This window comes from Pelobates fuscus, chromosome 9 (genome assembly GCF_036172605.1).
Source record: "Pelobates fuscus isolate aPelFus1 chromosome 9, aPelFus1.pri, whole genome shotgun sequence".
NCBI classification, from domain to species: domain Eukaryota; kingdom Metazoa; phylum Chordata; class Amphibia; order Anura; family Pelobatidae; genus Pelobates; species Pelobates fuscus.
This window is the reverse complement of record NC_086325.1, coordinates 73,564,286-73,588,402: the sequence shown is the minus strand read 5'-3', so window position 1 is coordinate 73,588,402 and position 24,117 is coordinate 73,564,286. Positions and strand designations below refer to the sequence as shown.

The 24,117-nt window shown below is 44.9% G+C and overlaps 1 protein-coding gene across 2 annotated transcripts in view; it reads right to left on the bottom strand.

Moving 5' to 3' along the window:
- The window catches only part of LOC134572831 (actin-binding protein WASF3-like), a 78,957-nt gene that overhangs the window by 19,353 nt on the left and 35,487 nt on the right, over positions 1–24,117 (bottom strand). For both annotated transcript variants that reach the window (XM_063432070.1, XM_063432071.1), the window contains exons 3-5: positions 20,618–20,752; positions 9,268–9,421; positions 1,698–1,815 (exon numbers count right to left, since the gene is read on the bottom strand). In XM_063432070.1, the coding sequence (XP_063288140.1) occupies positions 1,698–1,815; positions 9,268–9,421; positions 20,618–20,752 (407 nt within the window). The remainder of the gene's footprint in view (positions 1–1,697; positions 1,816–9,267; positions 9,422–20,617; positions 20,753–24,117) is intronic.

Here is a 24,117-nt window from a genome sequence, read left to right as displayed (position 1 = left end):
ACTGATGTGACTTACTCATATGGCCATTAAACAACTTGGGTTACAATCAAAGAATAGTTTTGTACTGCCACCTATTTTCTCTGCTATCTATCATCAGTATACCCTTTCTGCTGTATTCATTAAACTTTGTGGAGTCAAATAAATAGGTAAACTTTACCAACAGTAAGTAAGCAGCCCTTTCTGAAATTATAATTAGTTTTTTTTTTCTTTTTTTAAATGTACAGCAGTAGTAACAGTGGCGTACGTACCGCGGTCGCAGGGGTCGCAGCTGCGACCGGGCCCGGCACTCCAGGGGCCCGGCCGCTCTGCGTCCCCCCGCGACCGAGTAGCAGCTGCCACGCTTTGCGGCCTTGGCCCGTGCAGCAAACCGCCGGGGTCGCATGTTAAGGGGTCCATCGGGTGGCCCATGCTGTCAGGGCCACCCAGTGGACATGGATTGTAAGGGGGCCCGGTCTGCGCTGGGCGCTTTAAGAGCGCGACCGTGCCCCCTGTGATTACATCATCACTACTGGGAGGAAGTGACTGCATGTCACTCCTCCCAGCATACACCGAGCCCACGCGGGAGGAAACAGGAAGGAGGAGGGAGTCAGAGTGGGAACTCTGACTCCCATCAGGCTGAGCCACCACTGGACCCCAGGGTAGGTCACACAAGGTAGGAAACATTTTGTGTATTTGTGTGTGTGTATCGGTATATATGTCTGTGTCTCTGTATGTGTGTATGTATGTCTGTGTCTCTGTGTGTGTATCTGTATGTATGTGTGTGTGTGTATGTGTGTGTCTGTGTCTCTGTGTGTATGTATGTCTGTGTCTGTGTGTGTGTCTGTGTATCTGTATGTATGTCTGTGTCTCTGTATGTGTGTATGTATGTCTGTGTCTGTGTCTCTGTATGTGTGTGTCTGTGTCTCTGTGTGTGTATCTGTATGTATGTCTGTGTATGTATGTTTGTGTCTGTGTCTCTGTATGTGTGTATGTATGTGTGTGTCTGTGTCTCTGTATGTATGTATGTATGTGTGTATCTGTGTGTGTCTCTGTATGTATGTGTCTGCATGTATGTATGTATCTGTGAGTGTGTATGTATGTATGTGTCTGTCGGGGGTGTGTGTATGTGTTTGTGTCTGTATGTATGTGTCGGGGGGGGGGGGGGGCAACAGTCAGGGGGGAGAGGGTCAGGGTAGGGCGGGGGGCCCACAGATCAGTTTCGCACCGGGGCCCCATGGAGTGTGTGTACGCCACTGAGTAGTAACTAAATATTTAGGTACTTTTCATTTTGTGTATGAAAAGCAGGTCGAAGCAAAGAACAGAAACAAACAAAAAAAAAACTCAGACAAATAAAACTAATTTGTAAAAAAAATAATAATTATTATTATTACTTCTAGGAGATTAGAAAAATGAATAAACACACGTTATTGTTTTAGAAAGGTAAAATAATCCCAATTGCAAAATCACTTTTGTTTTTTTAGAAAATACACTGTTAGTTGTCATGCAATTTACTGACAAATTAAATTTTTCATTTTGGGTAGTATATTTTGTATATAAAAGAAGTCAACTATTAAGCACATTGTCTATTTTTGATGCAGCAAAGCCTGCTGAAAATAAACACAAACAAGATCACCAGAAATTTAACCATAAAGTATAAAAGTAGGCATAGAATCTATGTGTTTGGTTACGAATGTTAAGACAATGTTTGCTGTGCTTACCTTTTGTCTTCTCTTCTCTTTCCTTTTGTCTTCAGTGGCCTGTAACATCTTCTCTTTCCATAAGTTGAAGAAATAAGAGGGATCTGTGTAGAATCTGAGCCCGTCTTTCTTGTCGTCCCTACAGAAGGGAAAATGCACAAATCAATGGGAAGAAATTTGCAGTAGTAATTCTGTAGCTCATCAACTGAGATCTATCAAGCTGATCCCTAAGCAATAACTACTGAAAAAAAACCTGATAGTTTTCTTCTGGAAATTGTGTTAACAAAAAAAGGAAGCCAGTCTGTAGTGCCCCCATTGTTTCTTGAGAGCATCTCCAGTGGCTGAGGATTGTGGGAACTTGGAGCACTACAACTTGTTCGGTCCTGATTTCAAAACGGAACCTGATAGAAGGCATCTCGCCTTGAAGAAAACAACCATAAACCTGAAAACAAATCAATGCAACATTCATACTTTGGATTAAAGGGTTACTCCAAGCACCATGACCAATTGAGGGATCTGAAGTGGCCCTGGTGCCTAGAGTCTATATAGGCAGCATTTTGCTTTGAAATGTTGCACATACAGAGATTACTACCTCTGTTGCCAGAGATCAAGCTTCCCCTCTAGCAGCATCATAGGGCTGTCATGAGCCAGCCCAGAATTCTGTGCAACTTTCTTTGGCAGACAGGAAAAAGCTGACTCTCTAAGCAAATGAATGTCAACCACCAGGACTTCCAGCATTTGCAGCTCTGCAGAAGCCTGAAGCACGTCAGTGGACCACCAGGAAGGATTAGATCCCAGCGGGGACCCCGATAAGGTGGCATGACCATTGCTAAACAGTTTACCCAATTACAAGAAAGCCAAGTAAGGATACTCCTGGCATCACAAACACGACAGTGCTCTGTAGGGAGAATATATATTACTAAAACAGTTACATTATATTTAACTAATAAAAGTTAATTATTCAAGTTTTACAGTTTTGAACATAAGGCCAGTTTTCATCAATTGTATATTACATCCAGTATAAGTACTACGGAAACTACTTCTTCTGTTCAAAAGTTATGAAAAACAGAGTACTTGCTGGGAAAAGAACATGTAAATTGGCAGCTATAATATGCCGTGCCAGAATCTGTTATTTGTCATATTATCAGAACACAATAAAGGGTGTCTCACTTATTACTGTACACCTGGGTCAACAACTTCACTGTAGGTAAATGAGACATGTTTGGCCCTGGAGTAAACCTTTTAACCACACAGGTTTATATATTATTTAAAATGTTGATATTGAACTCTGAATGCTGACCAAGATTGTTGCTTGCCCTGGCACATTGACACTAGACCTCTGAGTGAAGCCTGCTACACATATGTAGGCAACACATGTCTGGCCTCTGGAGGTGATGCTGATGGTCCAATCATAAAGAAACAGCTGGCATTGCTACTAAGTGTAAATGTCCCAGCTGCTACTTGTAGCAAGAGCAGGGGAAGAAAGAAAAGTGGAAAATGGTTACCACATACATTCGGGGACCATTACTGTGTCCCTGTAAGCACTGATCCTATCATGTTACTGCTGTTTGCTAAAACCACCATGATGTCTGCCAAAGCCCCATCACCAATATATATTTTTTTGTAATGTGCAATGAGATCCAAATATTTTCTTTTTTCTAAATATTAATTTTAGAGACAATTATTTAGAACTATTTCACTAATTTTATTTTCAAATACTAGAAGTGACGAACATATCGACTGACCCAACATAAATCCATTGAAGTAACATTCCAAGCATTATAACCACTACAGTGGTCTGTACAGGTTATGGAGTCAGGAGTGTCCATAAAAGGCAACAATATTAGGACCAATTAGGACCGGTTACTATTTTGGTCTGTCAATTTCTCTTTGAACTAGAGGGCCATTCTGGATGGAAACTCCTGCTTACGTGACAATGGAAAAAGTGGTAAATACAAACAGGATTGGGGGCACACCTAGAAATGGAAAAGGTGGTGACTGAAAAGCATCATGCCCAAACCTGAGCGTTAGATTGTTCCATATTCACAGCGTAGAGCGTACAAAAGGGTGGCTATAAGCCAAACAATAGAAACTAGAAAGGACATTGCAAGGAAGATAGAAGGATAATAAATCCAATTGATCCTCGTCAACATTCAGGCATAGTTTCCCCAACAGAGTCAATGTGCAATGCAAGACTCTTATCTGCTAGCAACTCATGTCACAAATGGCCAGTCCACCAGCAGACTTATGTTGCACTAGAACATGTTTTTTTCACATACACATAGTAAATGCTGATTGGAAGGAGTAAAATAATCCAGTGAAAATCTGGGCAGGGGGAACTTGGAATAGGTACAGTAACCATAGTAAGTGTCATTCTGAGGCTTGTATAAGCCAAGTAAAGTACATCAAAGATCATTTCACCACATAAGGTCAAGTCAGCTGGAAAGAACCCAACCTCATAGTGTTTTAAGATATAGTTCTTGGCATGTAAAGAGATCCATTACCCTATACGGCTAGTTGCCATGCTCACAGCAAGAATGTTTGGTTTATAAGAAGGAGTAACATGCGCTAAAACTCAAAATATATGCTAGATGACCTATTAACAAAATTTCTGCTTCAATTTCTGTTTGTGAGATGTCAACAACTCAACCCAATTTTGTTCAGAATCTTGTTCATTTTGCATCTCTAACCTTTTTCCTAATTAATGATAAAACATCTGTGCAGTCTTTATCTACCTCCCACGATGTGAGTAGTGGACCTCCGTCTGAAACAGTTTCTCCAAAAATCTTTCAGCACATCAGTGCCATTTGTCAAGAGACTTCAGTCTGAAAGTATTTATCGACCACATGTGTTCCTGGAATTTACATAGTGGAGACTCAGTGGTCATCACTATGGCGCATGGACAGACCAGAAACAGCACTTGTTAAAAAAGAAATAGTACTTGTCAAACAAAATCACGTATTGTTTTTACTGCCTACGGTGTTACTAAAAACTCATTTGATTTGTGCAGGGCAAGGGCGCATTAGTTTGGCAATACATCTACTTCTGAAACATGTCTGACACATTGAATTTAATTTGGGTGGGGTCTCTGGAATATTCTGTTCTTTCACATCATATGAAAGGAGATTCAAACCTGCTGGACAGAAGTCTGTCCCACAACACCAGATGGAGTTATAGGGAACCCTTATCGTCAGAGAGACAAATCAGCCATGTGAAAAGGTCAAGTCAATGAAAGACACAAAAGCCAGTAACAGAAAGAGGAGTAGAAGTAAAAAGATTGAGAAAGAAATAGGAGATGGAAAAGAGGGCTAAAACATAGGGACAAATAGAAAAAAAGACACAGAAACAAGGTGAAGACTGGCCTTTGACTTCTGTCCACTAGGTTCATTGGGTGTCCCCATGCTGTTGATAATACAGGGTATGGTTAATCATACAGAACACTAGTGGCTTACCCTTAGCATTGCAGATGGTAAGGATTAGAATACCCATGAAGTAAAGACAGCATTTTGAGGGTTTTGTAGGAATATGATTTAAAGTAAAAGTGTTATGATTTAAAGTAAAAGTGTAAGCCTCCACCCACTTACCTTATCGGTCTGCCGATCTGCCGACAGCGGGATTGGTCAGACCGCCGCTCCCACACGTGGAGAGGCTCCATTCAGCATCAGGGCCACTGGCCGCTATGCACCCGCCCCTTTTAAGGACGCGGTGCATGCGTACCGGCGCCATGAGGCCAGAAAAGCGCTAAACAACAGAGCTCAAAGTACACGTACATTTTGGGGGCGTGGCTATGATAATCATATAAAATCCCAGTCTGCCCCTAAAACAGTGGCCTGTTGTGGTTCCTAGTGTGCCTTGTGTCTCTAGTGTCCCCTCAGCGCGTTCCTGTATCCTTTTGATAATTCTTTGGTTTTGACCCGTCTTGCTCTTGACTATTCTGATTTCTGGTTTCCCTGACTCGGCTTTGTTCCTCGCTATTGTGTATTTCTGGCTTCCCTTGACCGTGGCTTGTTTCTGGCGTTTCTTGTAGTTTCTATTTTATCTGGCCATTTTAAGGACCGGCTTAGGGGCTTTCTTTCTGTTCTTAATTATACTGGTGGTTTTCACTCTGCGTATTGGGTAATACGGTTACAAAAAGATGGTAAAATGCTCCAGTGGGGAAAATAATGCAAAACTGCCCTGGCAATCGAAGGGTAAATGCTAGTGGTTACAGAGAAAGTATGGTATAGCAAAAGTACAAATATTTTGTAATGACAAGAGATGGAACCTGCTGATAGCATATTTACTGAAAGTACAATAAAGCAAATTGACAATTATAACACACTCATATATTTTGCATGCAATAGCCTTTGAAATAATGAATATTTATATGACTGTCTGTTTTGATACTATTTATATCACTTGATTTTCCGTTACACGTCTGTACATGCACTAATGAGCCCTTTAAAAATACTGAGTTTTCTGTAAATAGACTTTAACCTTTCCAGTGTAATTGTCTTTTTGGGTAAGGGAAATAAATTCTTATTTAGATATTGGGAAATGTACCCAAAGCAGGTGGATGAACAATAGTGTGCCCATTAAAGCCCTTGTCAACACTTTAAATCATGTGGATTATATGCAGACCCCCTCCTCCCCCCCTCCCCGTTACTTCATTAGTTAGAGGTAATAATGCAAAGCTGAAGAGCAGTGGTAGGAGACTTATCAGGGTACTTTAGAATTATCTTCATATCTGCATTAGCTTGACCTAAACTTTAGATGTTCTGCAAATAAAAAAAACCTAGTTAAACAAATACAGACTAAACATGTATTCATGTCTTTACTAAAAATACTGATCCAACATTGAAAGTCTTTCTAGGACAGGTTATTACAGTGGTTTAGAGAATCAGGTCTATTAAGGAGGACAGTTCATTTACTTCTAATACCGTAAGCTAATGACTGAAAGAGACAGATGCAAACTTTGAAAGCTAGATGATCATAGAGTATCCATCTCATATGTTCTACTAAGAACATGGCAATGCATTTGAAAAAAATAAATAAAACAAACATATATATATTTAAAGCATATCCCAGCCCTGGTCTACAAAATATCTTGGATCTTATTTAATAACACCAAAGGCCTGTACTTCCTAAAAGTTCCCCCACTGGCCTATTCATTGATATAGGAAATTATCTGCTGATAGCAGAGGAACCCCACAGACCTACAGATAAAGAAGATAACATCCCATCAAACAAAGTGGAAATTAAAGCTTTACTGTATGATATCCTTTCAAACCTAACAGGTACACATTGTATTAATGTAGGAAAAAGTAGGGACCATATACATTGCTCAGTTCACAATGAACTCAGTTCTCAATACATATAACACAATATTACTCTGAGCTGTCTGCCCACGTGGCGTGATCAGAAGATAGGAGCATGGTACATAACATGAGAGTTAAAGTAGTGCCCAAAGATGTCTTAGAAGAAGAACTAGAACACTTCACTCCTGTCACCTAAATATGTCAAACCTGTCACATTGGATGTCTGTTTTTGGTTGGCTAAAGCACATATGGCTCCATAAAGGTTCCATTGGACATTCTACTTTGCTTCAAAATGGATTCTGACATGGTTGTTATACGGAGGGCCACGAGGCGTTCACCCATGCTTTCCCATGAAGGATTACAATTATCCTTCTTTAGGATATTTACCTGGCACACAATTTTTTTTGGAGTCAATTATTTTGCCCTATTATCAAGCTTCTCATTGAAAAAAAAATTCTGACAAGGATGCCAGGAAGGATCCAACTTACTCAGATATCTGTAGCTTTTATTTTAATTAGGTCTCTGGTAGTGTCTGCTGAGATGAAGTGTGCAACACTAAAGGAATATTGTGATCATTACTCCTTTTGTTGCACAGATGATCCCTCCACTGGCAGTGGATTCTCCAGCTTGTTGCATTCCCTTTTGCACTGTTCAACAATTCTTGTATTATTCGGATTTTCTCTGCTACTCTATCAAGATTTAAGCTGACCACTTTCAGACTTTACTACATGTTATGATTTTTGTTGTAATCTAAAAACTGTATGTGTTCTATTCTGTAATACTTTTGTGACTTTGGTTAATTCTGAGCTAAGAAAATAATATTGTGAAGATGACAATTTAATGCATGCTAGAGGGGCCATATCCTATAGAACAAACATTACTTGAGGACCACAGAAAAATGTATTGAGTCTAGTAAGGATGAAAAGCAAAACTTGCTAAATATTTTGTCCTCCAGACATTTAACATACAAATTAGGAAAATTCGATACCACTGTTACCTTTGCTAATGTAGTAATCCAGCTAAACTAAGTCCATGAGCTAGGCATACATTATTCTTTGAGCAGTGATGGCCCTCCACTATATGTATGGAAGCACACTTCACAAACATCAAGGTTACCAAGCGTACCATGGTTAACCATGATCTCTAGGGGAAAACCACTGCTCTAGTAATAGAGTTACATCTCAAGGTTGCCAAGAAACTACCTACAGATGGGCTACTGGTCACATTTACTAAATGCACTGTAGACTAGTCGTAGAAAAGTTGACCTTTTTGGGAGAATTAAACAGTTGTGTTCCAATAAGTGAGGTAACACAAGATGCTATTAGCTAAAAGTTCACGTCCTCTATCTAAGGAAGACAGTAGCAAAATAGATGAAAATATATCGCTTATATGTGAGGTGTATGCAAAAGGTTAAATTGGCTTTTAATTATTTATTAAAACTTACATCACATCACATTTTAAGACAAAGTAATACAATAATATGTTGATGACTGTTGTATTTGCTCTTGCGGTCATGGTGGTGTTGATGGTGATGTGGGTGACAGATGGATGCTGTATCTGATGTGTAAGTACTGTGGGTGCCATGATTGTTGTATGAGACATGGGTCTCATTCTGACATTGTATGTGATAAGGATTTCAACTGGATGCTGAACGTAAGTGTTGTATGTGAGAAGGTTGTCAATGTGGGTGTTGCGGGTGTTATTGTTTTTTTTCTGGGAAGTGTATGAGTCATGACTGTATTATGCATCTGTGCGTGTTGTTGTAGCTTTCATGGGTGCCCTTTGCAATGACTGTGAGAGATGGAGGTTGTATGTGATGTCAGTATAATGGATGCTGTATGAAATTTAGTCGCAGTATGGATAAAAGTTGAATTAAACTATTGCAAGTGATGTCTTGCTCCAAAATTGGGAAGTTGTCTCCTAAAAACAGAATGTATCCATTCCTGCTGTATGTAGTAACTATGATGTAAGGTTTAAAACTGATTGCCTCGATACATATAGTTACCATGGGAGTGCCATTTATAATAAGTGGATTTAGAACCAATTGTTGGTAGAGGAACATACATAAATATTAACAGTGTTATGTATTTATCTAAAATATGTCAACCTAAAATTCACATTTTTGTATCTAGGTCAAATGATGCAGGTGATGCAAACAGCATAGTTGACTGAAAGTCAATAATTACAGTCACAACCAGAATATGATGTCATGTATCCCAGGTACTTGGACCAAATCCTGGTATATAGAATGTTTTCTATTCAACAACAGATGATACTGAAGGTCAGAGCAATACCTGTAAGGTGTCAGAATGTTGAGTGGTGGAGGTTTGTCACATCGCTGGTAAATTTCCATGACAGGATTAGGAATGGAATTCCGAGACACCACCTGCTGATTCTGTACCGTGGAGCTTTTAAATGCCTTCCGCATGTTAATGTCTTGCAAGGAGACTGTAACCAAATAAATACAGGTAGATGTTTTATTGAGACAATGAGATAACAAAAGATGAGTGACTAACCTACAGTACTCTAACTGCTGTTGGACTACAACTTCCATCCCATTATTTTCCATCAACAAAAAATGAATAAGTAAATGTGGGATTGCGGTTTACCTTATTAGATGGGCCGACGGTTACACTGCATAGTTAACTTTTTTTTTATAATTGAAGTTTATTGTTTTACATCCAGTTTATACATCGGCAATACTTTACATCAACATTGCCACATAATTCAATATACAAGGTCAACCGTTACAAATACAAGTATAAGGCTAAACATCTTGTCATACATTATTCCATACATTTTCCCCCGCTGCATTAGCGTACAATAAATGACAGGCAAACCGATACATGTCACTTTGTAGATTTATGCGGTAAAGGTTAGGGTGGGGAATACACTCGCCCCCTCCTGTGTAAGTTAGGCACAAGGCCCTCCTTATGCTCTCCTCGATGCGGGGTGAATGGCTAGAAGGGCATGTGATATACATCGAGTAGCATGAGTGGTATTTTGGCAGATGAACTAATTTGTGGTAAATACAATCAAATAAAATTCAATCAGAAAGAATAATAAACATACATAAACATTAACGTGCAGATATCCAAACAAGAGCATGCTGGTAATGACCTGTCAGAGATAGTAATATTGTGTGGGGTAGTGCGGTCTTGGACTCGAGTCGGAGAAACGAGTATCGGCACCCTGTGTACCCATGGGTTTAGGTTGTGGCTTGTAATTCGAACCCCTGCGGGCTCTCCCCTTTCCCTTCATGCCCCTGCAGTGCCATTCTGGTATGAGGATCCTACTTTTTTTTTTTTTTGTAGTTTAGGCTGGTGGGGTCAAACTAGCCCTGGGCCCAATTGTCCTGGGGGGTGAAGGGTACAGGGCCTCCCATGGTTCCCAGATTTGTCTTCTTTTAGTATTAGCGCTTAGTGAGAGGATAGCCATACGCTCATATGCATAGTTAAGTTTTATCTTATCTATCAGCATTGTTTCTGTAGGACATAAACCAGATTTCCAATTAAGAGCTACAAGCGCTCTAGCCGGCAGGATGATGTGTGCCACCAAGGCCCTCCCATGGAACGTCACGCCTGGTGGGAACTCTAGCCAGAGATATACCTCACGTTCTAATGGAACTTTTAGGTGGAGTGCCTCCACCAGTTTTTCCACTGTGCCCCACAGTGGTTTAATTACCGTACAGTCCCACCAAACATGTAACATGGTGCCCCTTTCTAAGCCACATCTCCAGCATGTTGCCGTTGTTGTTTTGTATATGTGACTGAGCTTATCCGGTGTGAGATACCAACGATATATGCGTTTACGATGAGCTGCTATATGCAAGTAGCATCTAGTAATGCCCTGCAACGCATTTAATCTCTTGATCCACCTCTCCTGTGGGACTACTTTCCCTATTTCTTTTTCCCATTGTGACATAAGGGCCATGGGAGTCTGGGACCCAGGGGCCACATAGGCCCTATAGCAACCAGAGAGGAGTTTAGGTTTCAACGGTGTTGTCCAGCACGAGGCTAGTAAGAATTGTAGGTCTCTTTCGGCAGGGGCGACGTCATTCGCTGCATAGCCTACATGTTCTAGTAGCACGCTCTTGAGTTGAAGGGATAAAAAGGTAAATTTTGATGGTAATTGGTATGTATCCTGCAGTGTCGGGAGCGGGATCAGTGTACCCCCCGATATCAGTTGGGATATCTGTTTTACTCCCTGATTTTCCCATTGGTGTACAGGTATCCACGGGGAGACACCCTCAGCGCAGCCATTGGTGCCAGCCTGTGGTATTTGGTGGGTGCCTCATGTTGTGGAGTGTGTTCCACAACATGACGCTGCTGTGGTTGGGTATGGAGGGAGGGGCATTTGCCTCAGGAGTGGAGGAGTCCACAGGTGCGACAACAGTGAAACCCCTGGCATTTGGGGCCTTTCCATATCCACCCATCCCAAAAATCCGCAGGGTGCGTGGAGGTTAATGGCCTGAGCCAGAAGAACTGCTCTACTATATGCCCACACCTGAGGGACGCCCATGCCTCCTTCCGTGAAAGGCCTCTGCAACACCTCCATCGCTACTCTAACTCTACCTTTATACCAGATAAAGTCCGTGAAGAGTCTCTGCGCCTTGTCGCAGTAGCATCCTGAAAATAAATAACAGTTTGTGCATAGTTAACCTTTAAGACTATTTTAAGACTTCATTGCTTGAGTGACCAAGGGGAACTTGGCTAGTTGTCAAACAATACTAAATTGGTTTGACTACTAACTGTGGAATGGTGCCTGGTACCATACCCACTGAGGAGAGGTGGAGTGGTTATGGTGCTTGAAATACTCCATTAATCCTGCACCTATTTCACTGATTACATTTTATCTTGATAGTGGTGTGTGAATACCTGACACTGATTATGGACTCTTACAGAAACAATTGACTAAAAAGCTTGCAATCTAATTAAAGCTTGCTATCAAAGCTTAGTCTAGTATAAATGGTAATTTAATGATTTCTAATAGCAGGCTGTCAAATTAAAAAGAGACACTGCTCCATTATTTTATGTGATTTTATTGCAGCCATATGCGATATGTCAGGAGTTTATTAATATTCACATGAATTATTTCCTAATGAACACATGGCTTGATTAATGAATTAATAACAAGCTAAGAAAATGTTTAGCATTTCGGAAACAAACGATGTTTCCAAGTAGGTCAGCTGGTTCTGAGTACAGTGTCGGAGGAGCTCAGAAGTGCCTTAATTAATTGAATTTCATATTTGCCAATTACTGAAAGTGTTTCGCAGATATTCAGAAAAGGGTTTGCATTCTATTCAGCAGACATCTGAAATATCTCTCATGGGGATTTGTTCTGAAAAGCAGTGATAAGTCAGCCAAAACTACGCCGAGCTGTGATAATAATCAACACTTATTTTGTTTAAAACGTGATGAAGCATATACAGATCAGTTTACTAGAGTTCACTCTTTGAAAAATCATCATTGACATAAAGTTACACAAGAATGGTATTATAACTGTGGGTATCTTATCTACTAACTCGAGGAAAAAGAGCTCTCCAAGCAAGTGGCAAAATAGATGGACAAAGTCACTCAAGCATGGAAAAACAAACACATTTTAACTGTAAATCATACACTGGTTGTAGGCAGACAAAGGACACTGCGAGTCCACTAAATCATTTGCATAACAGCTGTCAGACCTTCATCAAAGTGAAAAATATTAAACAAAGTAAAAACTTGTAGAGAGAGATGTGATAACAAAATAGCAAAATTTCTATAACAGTACCAAGCTCTTTTTTCTCAGGATCAGCTTACTCTTGCCAGCTGTTGTTCAGGCATTTGAATAAATGATTCTGTTTAGACGCAAACTAGGAGAGGGAGTCTATTAGGGTGGTGACAATACATGTGAAGCCCATGGAACAACGCAGTAGGAGGAGTGGGCCTTGACAGAGCCAGGAAGTGGGCAGGTGCTAGTGTTTGGGGGTTGGCTTAGTTTAATGAAGCTTGGGGGCGGAGACAGGGAGTATAAAGAGCAGCCATTTTAGAATAGGGGCCATTTTAACCAGAGCCTTTCTTACCTGTAAATTGTGTCAGGTCGGCGAGGTTCTTTTTCTTTGTCGTTTCTGCAGGATTATGGCGTCGCTAGATGAGATCCTGGATGGTGTTCGGGCAGCGGTGAAGGACAGAGGACTGGATTGGCTTCATCAGCAGTTGGGGACTGCCGGGCCTGCTCCTGCGGTACCGGCCCGTCGACCGGCGAGGAGGACGAGACCACCTCAGCGTTTGAGCCCGGGCGCTGGGCCTGCAGCGCGGCGGAGGAGGAGCCCTTCGGCGGGAGGTGGGGAGACCGACGGTCCGAGTGAGCCCCGGTCAACAGAGCCAGGCAGGCGCACGGCTCGCTCCGGTGGGCGCGGCAGCGGCCTGGCGAGGACGGCCGCACAGCGCATGGTGGCGGATGGATACAAGCCACGCGGTTCCGCGGCTGGCAGGAGGAACGGTCCGGGCGGATCTCGGAAGACGGCCGGGACGGAGGCCAGGCCGGCTGGGAGTCATGTGAGCGGCGGCACGAAGCGGACACGTCCCGGTGAGTCAGCCACTAGTGCGAATGCTGGAGGGCGGGGGAGTGATGGTGATGTCGGATGTATGACGGCCCCTCAGGCCGTGGGGGGAGGCCAGGACAGCGGTGTGAGGGCAGGGACGTCTCAGGCTGAGGCAGGTCAGGGAGACAGATGCAGGGACAAGGGGACCTCACAAGAAGCGAGTGGGTCTGGGCACACGGCAGGCTGCCAGGATAGCGAAGATGAATCTGATTTGGGGCAGACGGCCGAGGAGAGGCCAGGCTCGGCACTGACAGTTGAGGGACAGGGTGCTCAAACTGTTAAGTTGGTTCGGGATGTCAGCGGTAGGCGGGAGGGCCCATCTGGCCGCTCCCAGGGTCAGCTTCATGACAGGGAGGCCGCAGGGAGTGAGTGGAGAGCAGAACGACGCTTCTCTGGCGTCAGGCGCAGCGTTTCGAGGAGCAGAGCAAGGAGTTCGGGGAGCAGGGAAAGATCACCTGCGCGGAGCGGGTGCAGCATAGCAGGCTCATGTTGTAGGAGGCGTGATTCCAGGGATAGCAGGAGGAGGAGTCAGCGGAGAAGATCGGGTTCGCCGGGAGAGAGGCTCAGTGATCGGTGGAGGGGATCACCTCGTGAGGGCAGTCGCCCTGCGAGACGCAGCATTGCTGAGGAGGATTGGGAGGAACGTAGGGAGGAAAGGCGGGTGAGGAAGGTTCAGGACAGACTACCCAGATTTCCTTCTCCCTACAGGTCTCGGAGCAATACCCCTACGGTCTCGAGGCGAGTCCAGGCGGATGGGAGTCGGCGACAACGGGATTCTCCGGTGCCTGAAAAGGTGGACGGAAGGACGGCGCCTCTGCAGCCAGCTACGGCCAGAGGTTCGAGTGGTGAGTTCCTACACACACGACACCCAGGACAGTTGTTAAATGATTTAAGAACATTGTTAGATTCTTGGTCTGGGAAAGAGGGGTCGCCTGCGCAATTCGGGAAGGTGTGGGCGCGAGAGAGTAGTAGGGACATAGCTGCAGGGCTCGGGGTTACACAGCTGTCCGCACACGGCGGAGGTGAGTCGGGAGCGGGGGCTGATTTGTCTGGGTTGGAAGGAGGGGGCGAGGAGCGGGAGGTAGGTGATGTCCCGGATGCGGCTCGGCAGAATGTGCACGTGTCCTTCGCGGGCCCCCTCGGATGTCATTTAAAGGTGGAAGTGAAGGAGAAGATATGGAAAGGTGAGTTTGTGGAGATATTTTCCCTCCTTCCCCTAGAGGAGTTTTTAGACTTGAAGGAGGAGGATAAGAAGGATGCTAAAAAGGAGGAAGAGGAGAAAAGGCGGAGGTATCGCAAGATACCGAAGACCTTTGGGAATTGGTTGAGGGCCTTCTGCATTCTAGCTAGTGTAATCGGGGAGAAGGCTCCGGGGCGTTGCTCAGAACTATTTTGTTATTTGGATGGGATAGGGGATGCGTACCGAACCTACGGAGGTTTGGCTTGGTGGAGGTACGACGAACAATTTCGTCAGCGGCTGGCAGCGAATGCGAGCATGCGGTGGGACCAGATGGACCTGCCGTTATGGATGCGCCTTATGATGGCCCAGAAGACGGCGCCCTTTCCTGGGGCAGCCGGCACGGCCTCAGGGGCCGGATCGGCTGGGCAAAAGAAAGGTTTCTGTTGGATGTTCAACGAAGGACATTGCAAATGGGGAAATAATTGCAGGTTCCGGCACGAATGCTCAGGCTGCGGGGGGTCCCACGGTGTCAACCGTTGTTTCAAAAAGGGTAAGTCCGGCGGGGGAAGCGGGCCCGCAGGGGCGGCAGCTACCGCAGCTCCCGTTGGGAGCGTCTCCGGTGAAAATAGACGTGATGTTGCCTTGGCTAAGGCGATACGTTAACAGGGAAGATGCTATTTTCTTGTGGCGGGGTTTTCGGGAAGGGTTCTTTATTCCCTACGTAGTTAGGGGACCTGGTACGTTATGTGGGAATCTTAAGTCAGTGCGGGAACACCCTGAGGTAGTGAAGGACAAGCTAAGTAAGGAAGTGCAACTGGGGAGGATGGCGGGGCCGTTCTCGGCACCGCCATTGCCCGATTTGCGAATATCCCCGTTGGGCGTGGTCCCCAAGAAGGAGGCAGGCAAATTCAGGTTGATTCACCATTTATCGTACCCGAAAGGGGCTTCGGTGAATGATGACATCGACACGGCTCTTAGCTCCGTCTCTTATACGTCATTTGACAAGGCAGTCGAGTTGGGTCGGAGGCTGGGGCATGGTGCGCTGATGGCAAAGGTGGATGTGGAAGCAGCATTTCGACTGCTCCCGATACACCCGGACTGCCATCATCTGCTCGGTTGCTGTTTTGAAGGGGAATATTTTGTTGATCTGTGCCTGCCTATGGGGTGTTCGATCTCGTGCGCCTATTTCGAGAAGTTTAGTACCTTCTTGGAGTGGGTTGTGCGGACGGAATCGGCAGAGGGTGCGGTGGTGCATTACCTCGATGATTTTCTTTGCGTGGGCCCGCGGGACTCGGACCGCTGTAAACAGATATTGGACGTGTTTCAGTGGGTGGCGCATAAAGTAGGGGTTCCCCTGGCGGAGGACAAGACGGTAGGGCCTACGACGTGCCTTAGTTTTTTGGGCTTAGAAATTGACTCCTGTAAATGGGAATGCAGGTTACCGGGGGACAAATTATCACGGCTGCGGGAGCTGGTGGCCACGGTAGGGAGGGCCAAGAAAGTGACACTGCGTGGGCTCCAATCGCTGGTGGGGAGCCTTAATTTCGCGTGCCGGGTCATACCCATGGGGAGGGTTTTCTGTAGGCGCCTCGCGCAAGCTACGAGTAAGGTGCGTCTGCCGTCACATTACATTAGGGTTTGGGCGGATATGAAGGCGGATTTAATGGTGTGGGACCGGTTCTTGCAGGATTTTAATGGGACGGTGATTTTTCGAGAGCCGGCGGCATCTGGGGAGGTTGTTGGTCTATACACCGACGCTTCTGGTAGCATGGGCTTTGGGGCTTACCTGGGGGGTCACTGGTGCGCTGAGCCATGGCCGGAGGCCTGGAGGCAGAGCTCGCTGATTAAAAATCTAGCGTTTCTGGAGCTATTCCCGGTGGTGGTAGCGGTGAGTTTGTGGGGGCGGGTGTTGTCCAACAAGCATATTATATTTCACTCGGATAACATGGCGGTAGTACAGGCGATCAATAGTTTGTCGGCGTCGTCCCCCCCTGTTTTGTGTTTGCTGCGGCGTTTTGTGCTTCTTTGTATGTCTTTTAATTTGGTGTTTAGGGCTAGGCACATCCATGGTATGTTGAATGTGGTAGCTGATGCGCTTTCTCGTTTTCAGTGGGAACGATTTCGGGAAGCGGCGCCGGAAGCTTTGGCACAGGGGCAGGCTTGCCCTGGCGAGATGTGGCAGCTCGGGACCGCATGCTTGGGGAGTGTATAAAGAATTCTCTTGCGCCGAGCACTTGGTCAGGCTATGTCAAGGTGTGGAAAGAATGGGACGAGGCGGTACAGCAGGTAGGGGGTGACAGTTCGCAAGGGCAGAGGGTGGATGTGCTGTTGTGGGTACTGTGTCGCTTGTTTGCTAAACAAGCGTCGCCGGCCGTGATAGATAGGTGCATGTCTGCTATGGCGTTTTTGTTCAAGTTCAATGGGTGGGAGGACATTACGAAGAATTTTCTAATACGCCAGGCTTTGAAGGGCTTTAAGAAGGGTAAGAAGCTCGCGGACCCGAGGCGACCGGTGTCGTTTTCGGTCTTGCAAAACCTGTTAAGTGTGTTGATCGATCTGTGTAATTCCCCTTTCGAGGTAACACTATTTTCCGGGGCGTTTGTCTGGGCGTTTTTTGGGGCTTTTCGCGTTAGTGAGCTGGTGAGTGCCAACAAGTCGGGGAACGGCGGTTTGATGTTCAAGGACGTGGTCGTAGGTAATGATCAGGTGCAGATATGGCTGCGCCGGTCTAAAACGGACGTGTATGGCAAGGGACGTGCGGTGGTACTGTATGAGTTGCCAGGATCAGAGGCTTGCCCGGTGGCTTGTGGCAAAAGGTACTGTGAGGTGCGGCCAGAAGGTAAGAGTTGTTTCTTTTTACACGCCGATGGTTCAGCGTTGTCGCGATTTCAGTTTCTGCGGGTTTTTCGAATGGGTTTGCAGAGAATGGGCTTAGAGCCGAGTCAATTTGGGACGCACTCCTTTCGCATTGGGGCAGCGACGCTGCGCGTTTAGGTTTGGGGGACGAGAAGATCAAGCAAATAGGGAGGTGGGAGTCCATGCGATTCCGCTCGTATGTAAGGCCTGATAAGTTGGTGTAATTGCTAGGGTGCAAGTATTTGGGATGGGGACGTTGCCTTTTTTCTGCCTCTAATTTTGTCTCTTTTCAGGTTTGGAAGTTTGGTTGCTGGGCCACTCGTATGTGTACTGGGCGGAGAAGAGAGCCGCAGTTCGCAGAAGCGGATCACAGCTGGGCTTTCCTTTGGAACGAGTGACTCTATGTTGGTTTGGTTTCAGGGGCGCTAGTTGGCAGAGTTTGTGTAATTTCTTGTTTCAGAAGGTGGTTGGTGGGTCGGTCCCGGATGTGGTATTGATTCATGGAGGAGGGAACGACTTAGGTGGGATTCCGCAAAGGGAATTGGTGAGAAGGATGAAAAGGGATGTAGATCGGCTGAGGGAGCTGGTTCCTGGCGTGGTGGTGGTGTGGTCTGAGATGGTTCCGCGATTTGCGTGGCGGCACGCCAGGGATCCGGCTGCAATAGCTCGATCGAGGGGTAAGGTTAATAAGATTATGTCAGTTTTTATTAGACGTTCTGGAGGCGTAGTGGTGCGTCACAGAGAGTTGGAGGGCATGTTACCTGGGTATTTCAGGAAGGACGGTGTACACCTGTCAGACGTGGGGAACGATTTGTTGAACCTTGGGTTCCACGAGGGTATTGAGCAGGCCCTGTTTAGGTGTGGTGGGGGTCGCACATGCGCTTAAGGAGGTCAAGCCATGTGCTGTGGCGGAACAGGGCATAGTAGAAATTGGAATTTGGCGTAGAGTTTGGACTGGACAGGCCGAGGTGTAGGCCTGATGGAATTAAGGACTGGTTGGTTCTAGCTCTTCGGTGGCGACAAACCTGTGGGTGTAGGGGTGTCTGAGGTACACCCCTACAGTTAACAATATGATGTGGGGCCTCTTTGGTAGGCCGTGTTTCAAGTGAATTGTTATTTGTTATATATTGTTCAATTGGTAGGGTCATTGTCAGGGGTACTGTGTGGGGGGTATAGTAATTTAATGTATAGTTGGACAATGACCCTAAAATTATGTTAATTATGTTAATTTATGATAATTTAATTAATAATTTAATTAATAAAAGCTGTGGACTTTATACTCCAACAGAATTAACTGTGTCCGTGTCTTATTTAGTTTAAGGTTATAGTGCATGACGAATATCGTCTGTACAAAGGTTTATATAAAAGTTTTAGCACATGCCGAATAACGTCTGTGCAAATGTCATAAAGCCCATGGAACAACGCAGTAGGAGGAGTGGGCCTTGACAGAGCCAGGAAGTGGGCAGGTGCTAGTGTTTGGGGGTTGGCTTAGTTTAATGAAGCTTGGGGGCGGAGACAGGGAGTATAAAGAGCAGCCATTTTAGAATAGGGGCCATTTTAACCAGAGCCTTTCTTACCTGTAAATTGTCCCACCCACCCTCCCTCGGTTTAGCAGTTCCGTTTCAGTCACAGCGGCGGAACAGGGCATAGTAGAAATTGGAATTTGGCGTAGAGTTTGGACTGGACAGGCCGAGGTGTAGGCCTGATGGAATTAAGGACTGGTTGGTTCTAGCTCTTCGGTGGCGACGAACCTGTGGGTGTAGGGGTGTCTGAGGTACACCCCTACAGTTAACAATATGATGTGGGGCCTCTTTGGTAGGCCGTGTTTCAAGTGAATTGTTATTTGTTATATATTGTTCAATTGGTAGGGTCATTGTCAGGGGTACTGTGTGGGGGGTATAGTAATTTAATGTATAGTTGGACAATGACCCTAAAATTATGTTAATTATGTTAATTTATGATAATTTAATTAATAATTTAATTAATAAAAGCTGTGGACTTTATACTCCAACAGAATTAACTGTGTCCGTGTCTTATTTAGTTTAAGGTTATAGTGCATGACGAATATCGTCTGTACAAAGGTTTATATAAAAGTTTTAGCACATGCCGAATAACGTCTGTGCAAATGTCATGTGTATTTTGGGATTTCCTCTCTTAACTAAATTTGTTCATAAGTCCCATCTTTAGGACAACAATTCTTTGACTTGTATCAACATACTAATGATCAGTTCCTCTGCTGACTATGATATTAGGGTATACTACTAAGTACCAACCTATCATGGATTCAGTGCAACAGTCCCAAGTTTGAGATCCTGTTCCAACGGCTCGGGTTTATCCTCTGATGTTCCTGCTCAGGGAACTCTAGGGAATTCCCCTAATACTCAGTGCATTGAGGGTGTGGGACAATACTTAGATTGCTTTACAAGTGTTCTGAAAATGTGCAGCCCTCCGTGGGGCAGGCAAAGGGGGCTATCAGTGAACCAGGCATGAATTCACACCACGCTGACCCGGCCCTTTCTTAGAATGGACTCGCCTCCTGTCTGTACCCACAGCGTCACAGATATAACCTTCTGATGGCCCACCCACCCTGATCCAGACTTCATACCTCTGAATGTTGGAGGGTCATTTTTAAAGGCAGTATGGAAGGTGGTAAGAGCAAAAATCATAGGCAGATCATTTTTATGCATGCAGCACTCGATGATCCTGTTCACTGGACAAATGTCAAAATTATCACTTTATTTGGAGTTATTGCTATTTTTGTATTGCTATTTTTGGTCTGTAAGAAAAAAAGTTTCATTTGTTTCTTTATAAACATGTACTGCTGGACTTTGAGATAGTCAGGGCCTATTATTCTTCCTAGTTTGGCCCTGCAGCCACCAGTATATCAAGTGCATCTAGATGGAAGAAAGAGTGAGTGGAGATATTGAACTCACATTTACTTACACCTATATTGGAGCTCCTGCCCTTTTAATCAATTGTCTAATCTGCTTATTGCCAAAATCAGAACAGAAGATCTGTAAATTACCTTCTTCCACGGTAGAATCCAGCTGTGTGACTTTAATGACCAGCAAATCCACCCTCTCTTGCAGGGAGTTCATCCTCAAATAGAAACTATTGGCTTCATTAAACAGCTCTCCAAATATGTCCTCTGCATGCCGACCTGAAGCATATGAATAAACATCACTAATGTATTAAAGAAATGAATATTTACTAAATTATAATTATTTATATTGCATGAAAAATGTTGCTTTTTCAGGAGAGTATTATTGGAATTCATTTATGAACCAGCAGAACTTTGAGGAAAGTACAAAAACAAATTTTACAGACAATCCTGAGGTAACTCTCATGTGTGAATCGAGGCACACTGTTTTGTGCTTTTGCTGTCTGTTCATTTTGCAACTGACGAAAAATATAATAATGCTTCTTTACTTGGGACCTTATGTGGCCAATGTGAACTGCATTTAAAGGTTCAAGGTGCTTAGTTTGAGGAAATCTCACCACTAGCTTGTGATCAGCATCTGCTCCCTGTTAATAATACTACTGACTGGCCAGCTATCGTTGCCCAGTCACTAAAATGGTAAATTACTGGGACGGAAAGGGGGGGAACCAGACAATAGTGACTGGTAGCCAACCAATCAGAGTGCTCTGAGTCACATTTGAAAGTGTGGGTTGCGCCCTAAAATGTCAATAAGTGTGTAGTTTGTTCGTATTGTACTGGGTTAAAAATACGTTTTATTAATATTTATTAATATTTTTTCCATTGTGAGTTTTAAAAACTTTTTTATTATTGCGTTAAATGTTCTGCATTTTTATTTGGCCTTTTGTGGGGTTGAACATTGTTGGGATTTATTGGGCCCCCACTCACTATTATTAGGTTGGGATTTTTTAATTGAGTGGGTGCTGGCTAGGGATCCCTAGCTATTCGAAGGGATAATGGGATTGTCAGGACTTACCTACACTCCATCACTTCTCCGGCAGCACTCCCAAGTCACGGCCGCCCGACTTTTATCGACCTTCTTGTGTTGTGCATTCTGGATTGTATTTTGAATTTTTTTATTCTTCATTTTTGTTGTGCAAGTAATAACAGGTGATCTTGTTATGTCCCAAAAGCAGTAACAAGCACAACAGTATCAGACAATAAGAAACAATAACATGGCATTCCTAGTGACTGCACATTTTTATATTTATAGCGTCAGGTTAACTGAAGAGATACGTCAGTAGGTAGTGCATATAGGACTGAACGGGCTAACCATTTGAGTAGGAGTCAACTGCACTATTATACGGAAATATGTATTAAGAAAAACATGCTAGGAGAACACTGTGATATTGTTTAAATGGGCAATGTCAACGTGTGTATTGCTGAACTTGCCAGGCTCTTGAGTCTGTTAATAAGCATGGGGCGGGACCTAAAAATCATGGTGTTACACCTACATGGTATGTCGGTGGATAATTAAAAGGACTTGTGGCTGGGGAGAGTAAACCCCATCTAGCAATTTGTGCTGCGGTGCAAGCTTTGCTAGGTTGAGCTAGACCTGGCTACGTAAGTATGAGTTTTCAATAATAAATGGTGGGAGCCAATATAGTAAGCGCTCAGGCGGGAATGCTCCGCTGTTCAAAATACCCAGTGTGCGCATCCATTAGCGATTCGGCTTATTCCCCGCGCTGCACCCCAGTAAAGTGGGGAAGATATTCTGTGAGGAGGTAAGTGGCACAGGAACGTCGGTTAGTGGGATTCACCGCTGGAAGTTGGGGTGCCTTAAGGTTACCGGGGAAGGTTTTATCCTAGTATTACAAGAAAATAAACCATGTCAAGAGTACCTAACTAAGGGTACACATGTGAGTGTCGATAGGCCTGGCGGAGCTTAGAGAAAATGCTATAGGCCTACAAGCGTCATGTGAAAGGGATAGAGTATGGGGCTCATGGCTTAGAATGATGGCTTACTCCGTCAGGGTCATGGTGAGTATCTAAGTTAATGCCCCTGTAGTCAGGCTGTGGGGATAGCTTGGGGGAAAGGTATTGAGATCGTGTGCTCGACCTGAGGGCCGCTGTTGCGGCAGGTAACACTAAAGTGTGTCTAGCATATGCTCCAGGGGTAACATACTGTGTGTATACACCCCAATTAAGTGAGGCAACTTAAGATGCATTAGAGAATGGTGTGAGTTGTCCATAGTCTCTGCTTAAGTGGTGACTGCTGCGTAGGGGTCCGGTGTTGAGCCTTGGGGGAAGAACAGAGTGATTTTACTCGGGTTCCAGATGTCGGTTGGAGAGGTTGGGTTGTGTGCTCCCCCTCCTCCTCGGGTGAGTGAGTCCTGTGGTAGGCCCAGAGTCTGCGACTGTCCCATGGTGCACTGTGAGCGTTCGGGAGAGCTGCCAGCGGTAGCTAATCTTGTGTTGTTGAAGCAGGGAGCTGAGAGGTCAAAGTGATCTACGCCATGCTAGGGTTCCACTGGACAGGTCGGCGAAGAAGGTCAGCTCCATGGTCTCGAAGTGGAGAGGTGTATTCCCTCAGAGTGGTGAGAACTTCTGCTTTGTCTTTTCCGTTGCGGAATGTGACTATGATGTCTCTTGTGGCCGTGGCTGGAGCTTTTGCAGGTTTGGGAACTCGAAAGAGGTCTGCAGGAATAATATCTTTGGCCTGCCTAGGCGGTAAGATGACCATTAGCAGATGCCTCATGACATGCGGCAGCTCAGCGTCTGGCACTGCTTCATGGACCCCTCTAACCTTTATTTTATGCCTCTGCCTGGAGTCCTCTTGAGCAGCAATGCGGCATTCGTGCAGTTGGGTCTTCTTTTGCAGGTCGTGCACGGCCTGTTGGAGTGTGGAAATTCTCTGGGTGTTAGCTTGAGAGAATCCCTCCAGCGTGCCAATACGGCCTGTCAGGCCCTGTAAGTCGCCTCGGAGCGCTGTGACATCCGCAAGATGTTTTTTTGCAGGTCTGCCAGTAACGATTTTAAGACTGCTGTGGTCACCGGCTCGGAGTCTGCGTCTCCAGAGAACTCATCAGAGAAATTTGAGCAGCCACCATACTGGGCCCACTGGCGCAGCGTGCTTGTCCTCACGTGTCGCCGATCGTCAGCCCCGGGGTGGGCTTGTCTGGTACAGTTTTCTTGGTTTTTCGCCCAAGGGTGGCTACAGGGTCCCCCCTATCGTTTAAGATAGAAGGGGTGCAATTCTGTAGTTTATTTCACCGCATGAAGCTTGGAGCTACAAGCTCATGCAACCGCTTGCTTCGGTGTTCAGGCTCCGCCCCCTGGATTGTATTTTTAATTTGGTCTAAAATTGTTTTTCATTCACAATTACAAAGCATTCTTTGAACATTGACTACAATCGTCTTTTGTGGTCTATCTGGCTATTTGCTATTGTTGGAAGTACCAGTTGTATTTAAAATGACTAACACCCCACTTAGAATACCCATAGACATTTTGTTAGCACTTTGGGTGAAAAACAGTGATTTAGACAGTTGTCTTGTACATCATGGCAAGAGGTGTTCCTCACCCTTTTGACTGCATATTGACTTTTCTTG